Source organism: Pyrus communis, chromosome 11, assembly GCF_041283825.1.
Source record: "Pyrus communis isolate YQ-2024b chromosome 11, ASM4128382v1, whole genome shotgun sequence".
Classification (NCBI taxonomy): domain Eukaryota; kingdom Viridiplantae; phylum Streptophyta; class Magnoliopsida; order Rosales; family Rosaceae; genus Pyrus; species Pyrus communis.
Genome location: NC_142575.1, coordinates 22,414,420 through 22,416,679, shown reverse-complemented (window position 1 = coordinate 22,416,679; position 2,260 = coordinate 22,414,420). Strand labels below are relative to the sequence as shown.

At 32.3% G+C, this 2,260-nt stretch overlaps 1 protein-coding gene across 1 annotated transcript; it reads left to right on the top strand.

The window, feature by feature from the left end:
• Window positions 1–736: 736 nt before the first annotated feature.
• Window positions 737–1,365, top strand: LOC148693097 (uncharacterized). The gene has a single exon (XM_088679235.1). The coding sequence runs from the start codon at window positions 908–910 to the stop codon at window positions 1,238–1,240; it is 333 nt and encodes a 110-aa protein (XP_088535361.1). The 5' UTR covers window positions 737–907; the 3' UTR covers window positions 1,241–1,365.
• The last annotated feature ends 895 nt before the right edge of the window (window positions 1,366–2,260 follow it).

Sequence of the window (2,260 nt, the reverse complement as noted above, 5' to 3'; positions counted from 1 at the left end):
TCATCACTTGATATGTATCGGAATTTCTAATTTACTGTCGAGGGTATCTATGAATCCACGTGATAGCAATGTAATGTCTGTAAATACAGAATGAGTTCACCGATTGCAATATCTGACAATAGTAGTTAATTTGATATTCACACAGATACATTAACAAATGGTGTAACACGTTGTAACATGAACTTTAATGGTGGATAATGTATATTGTTAACTTTCAAAAGACTAAAGTCAAACTGTTAATGGTCTCAAACCATATGGTGCAAACTGCAATTAATAGTTTAACCCAAAGAAAAAATAACATTTTTAAAGAAGGTGTCAAATTTTACACCAAAAATTTAAATTGAAATCTTATGTGGCACTTTGATTTTTTTTTTTTTTTTAATTTTACTCTTCACCTTATATGTCAAATTTAAACTATTATTTATTGCTTTAAAAATAGTAAAAAGCTTTTATTAATCACTAAAAATAGATGTTAATCCACCCTTGATTTCAATCCATGTCATCCCATGTAAAAATTTGACAATTGAGTTGGAAAACGTTGTATTTTTCACTTTTATTGTTAACGTGAACTTTTTGACTGCCCCTCCTCCTATAAAGATGCTTTAAGAGCATTTTAGGTAAAATAGGTAGAAAAAGAATTTGAAACTTGATGGGCATTTTGGTAAACAAGGTGCAAGGTAATTACCATAAAAATATGAAAGGATTATTTACCCTTTGTGGAAAAATAAACAATTTTACTCACTCCAAAACAAAAGCTCAGAGGACGAAGCATTTTCCCTTCAGAGAATCTCTGCACTGTGAGAGATAGATAACCTCCCCACAATCTCTCTCTCCTCTCTCTCTCTCTCTCTCTCTCTCTCTACATAATCGAACTCAAACCTTCAATCTCCTCTTCAAAACCCAACTCATGGAGATCCCAGAAAAGCTTGTCAAGTTCAAGTTCCACTTCCTCTTTGCACTCCTTTTCTGCTTTGCCCTTTACTCTCTAACCCTAATAGCTCCCAGATTTCTAACCCTTTTGGCCTACTTCTGGCCCCTCTTTCTCTCCACCGCGCTCTTCCTCTTCGCCGTCGTCGTCTTCGGGAAGACCACGATACCGGGTTCCGACGCTTCCGGTGACAAACCCGGTGAAGGCCTCCTGGATTATGTAGCCGGGCAACCAGACCATGTCGTAGAAAGTTACAAATCCGAGTTGCTGCACAGCAGTAAAGTAGTTGAGGAGAAAGAACCAGAAATGTAATCTTTGTTTTTATTTTTTATTATCTCTGTAATTTCTAACTCCTCTTTGGTTTGTGGTTGACAAAAATGTGACCTGTAAAATTCTGGGAAGAATAATGTGGTCAATGAGATATGGGTCGCTTTCAATTTTGCATTCTTAATTTATTATTAGCTAAATTTATTTTTTGGATCCAACTATTTATCTTATGAGTGAATTTTCACCTGAAATTGGGTTTAATCTAGATATATCAAGCAGTTTCAAAGGAATTTAATCTTTTGATATTGGGTATAATTGACAAGACAAAACTGTAACATATTAAAGCGATTCGAATTTGAGTGTAGAAAGAGTTAAATCGGTTTACCATAAAAATTTGAAAAAGTAATATCTGTACACTTATTTTCTCCTTTGCTCATCATATTATCTTCGTGCCAACAATGTCAGAATGTCTGGCTGATTGGCTTAACAAACAAAATTAAAACGTAATTTTCACACATCCTTTTCTCTCTCAGCATCTTTCGTTTTTAGTCTTCAAATTAAATAAATAAAAATAATAATAAACAAAAATAAATAAAAGTGTGCGAAATAAAAAGATTTGCAAAAATCATCTTTTTACCTGCCATGGTTATTCAAAAGAGAGAAACTAAAGGCTGGGAATGTTTTGATTTGGTGGCATTGCGGCATTGATGAGGAGAAGATATGCCATTGTTATTCAAAAGAGGAAAGAAAAGATGGGAAAAAAAAGGCTGGGAATCTTTGATTTGGTGGCAATGTGGCATTTTTGGAAAAAAAAAAAAAATTATATGGCACAAATATAAAAAGCTTTGTGTTAAATAATACTAGCCGAGAGCATATATTTTATATATATTTGAACAATTTTTCTTAATAAGTGCATATTTTTTTTAATATTACATAATTACTGTTTTGTCTTTCTTATTTAAATATTGTGCATCAAAATTGAGAGTAAAATTGGAAAAATATGATTGTCATTATCTCAAAAAAAAAAAAAAAAGATAAAATAAGAAAAATAGGAATATGATTGTC